Consider the following 1,943-nt stretch of genomic DNA (forward strand, 5'->3'; position numbering starts at 1 on the left):
TCCACTACTAGCATGCAGTTCACAAGATATACCAATCCAAACATATAGCCCAAAAGTTAAATCATCTATTAAACTGAAGTTCGAACTTTATGACATAATATATAATTTGCCTATACAAGACAAGCTCGATATAATATTACAGGCAGCTGATTCCCAAGTTTTGTTTAACCACACACAGAGAAAAAAGGATTTAAAATTGAGAGACTCGATAAGAAGAAAAAAAGTTTGATTTGCTCCTTCTCTTGTCAATTATCATCAAAGAAAGTGAATTGAGTAACTATTCTATTTCTAACTTTGATTTAAAAAAAAAAAAAAAGCTTGTTGGATATGGGATTTTCACAATATTCTGGATTTGGTTATTTTTCTCAGATTCATGGAATTTTGAATGCTGTGAGCTGGGGAATTCTGTTTCTAGTTGGAGTCATATTTGCAAGGTATACGAGAACTTTCCACTCTGCAAATCCGGCATGGTTTTATCTTCACACTTCCTGCCAATTATCTGCATATGTTATTGGGGTGGCTGGCTGGGGAACTGGTCTTAAGCTTGGAAGTGAATCCAAGGGGTTCCATTTCACTACTCATCGTGATTTGGGAATTTCCCTCTTCTGTCTTGCAACTGTCCTAGTAAATTTTATTCTTTTTATTATTTTCATTCCCTTTTCTCTTTGTTACGCAGTTCAGAACATTATAGTTTACACTTTGGTTTGCAGTTGTCTCTTTCTTTCGTTTATTTTATTTTATTTTATTTATTTTTAAAAGGGGGGGGGGGGGGGAAGAGGAAGGTCACACCAATTATGTATCTGTTTTGTTGCAGTTAAGAAGCAAACAAGAATCAAAACTATATTAAATTTCAGTGAAACTTAAGACTTGCAATCCCCACTAATTTGTGTTCTTGACTTCCAGGAGCTCCTCTTCTGGTAGACAGTGAACAAAGATTTTCACACAGCCTCTTTCATTGTTGATATGTATGAATAATGATAGAATTAAGAACAAACTGGTTGGTTTTATTGGGGCTCACCCAAGTGTTCAATTGATTAATGAAGATTTTCTAATTTCTTACTTTGTTTCCAAGACTGAAACAAGAAGAAAATTATGAGAAAGCTTTGAACCATTTGGGTCTTGAATGTTTGTCGTGGGACCTGACATTTGTTATTTTCTATCCATACTCTCAACTGCAAGAGAGAGCAAGCCTTGATATGGAAAATAGAGTTGTGTCGAAACAAAATTTTTTGGATTGTTCTTTTCTAATGGTTCCCCTTATTTGCCTCTTGCAGATATTTGCATTGTTCCTGAGACCAAAAAAGGATCACAAGTACCAATTTTACTGGAACATCTACCACCACAGTATTGGATATGTTGTGTTAGTTATTGGCATCATAAATGTGTTCAAGGGTCTAGACATCTTGGATCCTGCAAAGAAGTGGAAATCAGCTTACATAGTTGTGCTTGCTGTGTTAGAAGCAATCACTTGGGTGGTTGTTTTGAGGAGGAAATCTGGGAGGTCGACCAAGCCTTACGATGGATCCAACACCATGTAAGGCAGGCCATAGCTTCTGGCTGTTAGATCGACCAATTAATTTGTACTGTCGTTGATTCTGGTGTTGTAATTTCTCATGCAATTTCTTTCAAATGTAAGGTTCCTCTTTCTTGCTTCTGTACAATGGCTTCACTTCAGGTGTATTTATTTATTATTATACATGAGGAATGTTTGTATTTTTTTTCTATTTTAAAAGTTTTTCAATTGTGTTTGTCTAGTTGTTTCTCAACAATTCCATCTTTGTGCCGCGTTTGTTTCCTTGTTTTTCGACAATTCCAGCAATGAGAACTATGTGTGCCTGTCTTAGCGCCTACCAACCTTCCAACCTGCTTCATGTTTGTTATATAACTTTTATTTTATTTCACTTTCAAACCATTCTATTTTAAAGTACCAAACAAGTCATAAA

The 1,943-nt window shown here is 35.4% G+C and overlaps 1 protein-coding gene across 1 annotated transcript; it reads left to right on the plus strand.

Moving 5' to 3' along the window:
- The first annotated feature begins 327 nt into the window (after nt 1-327).
- Nucleotides 328-1,538, plus strand: LOC131149563 (cytochrome b561 and DOMON domain-containing protein At3g25290-like). Its single transcript, XM_058100117.1, has 2 exons — nt 328-624; nt 1,275-1,538. The coding sequence occupies exons 1-2, from the start codon at nt 328-330 to the stop codon at nt 1,536-1,538; spliced, it is 561 nt and encodes a 186-aa protein (XP_057956100.1).
- Nucleotides 1,539-1,943: the final 405 nt, after the last annotated feature.

The sequence above is a fragment of the Malania oleifera genome, chromosome 1 (genome assembly GCF_029873635.1).
Source record: "Malania oleifera isolate guangnan ecotype guangnan chromosome 1, ASM2987363v1, whole genome shotgun sequence".
NCBI lineage: Eukaryota > Viridiplantae > Streptophyta > Magnoliopsida > Santalales > Ximeniaceae > Malania > Malania oleifera.

Bases quoted from the DNA above. Each gene is read 5' to 3' on its own strand.
- LOC131149563 (XM_058100117.1), top strand. From the start codon at position 328: ATGGGATTTTCACAATATTCTGGATTTGGTTATTTTTCTCAGATTCAT. The intron at 625-1,274 runs GTAAATTTTATT...TGCCTCTTGCAG, and splicing joins TCTGTCTTGCAACTGTCCTA to ATATTTGCATTGTTCCTGAG.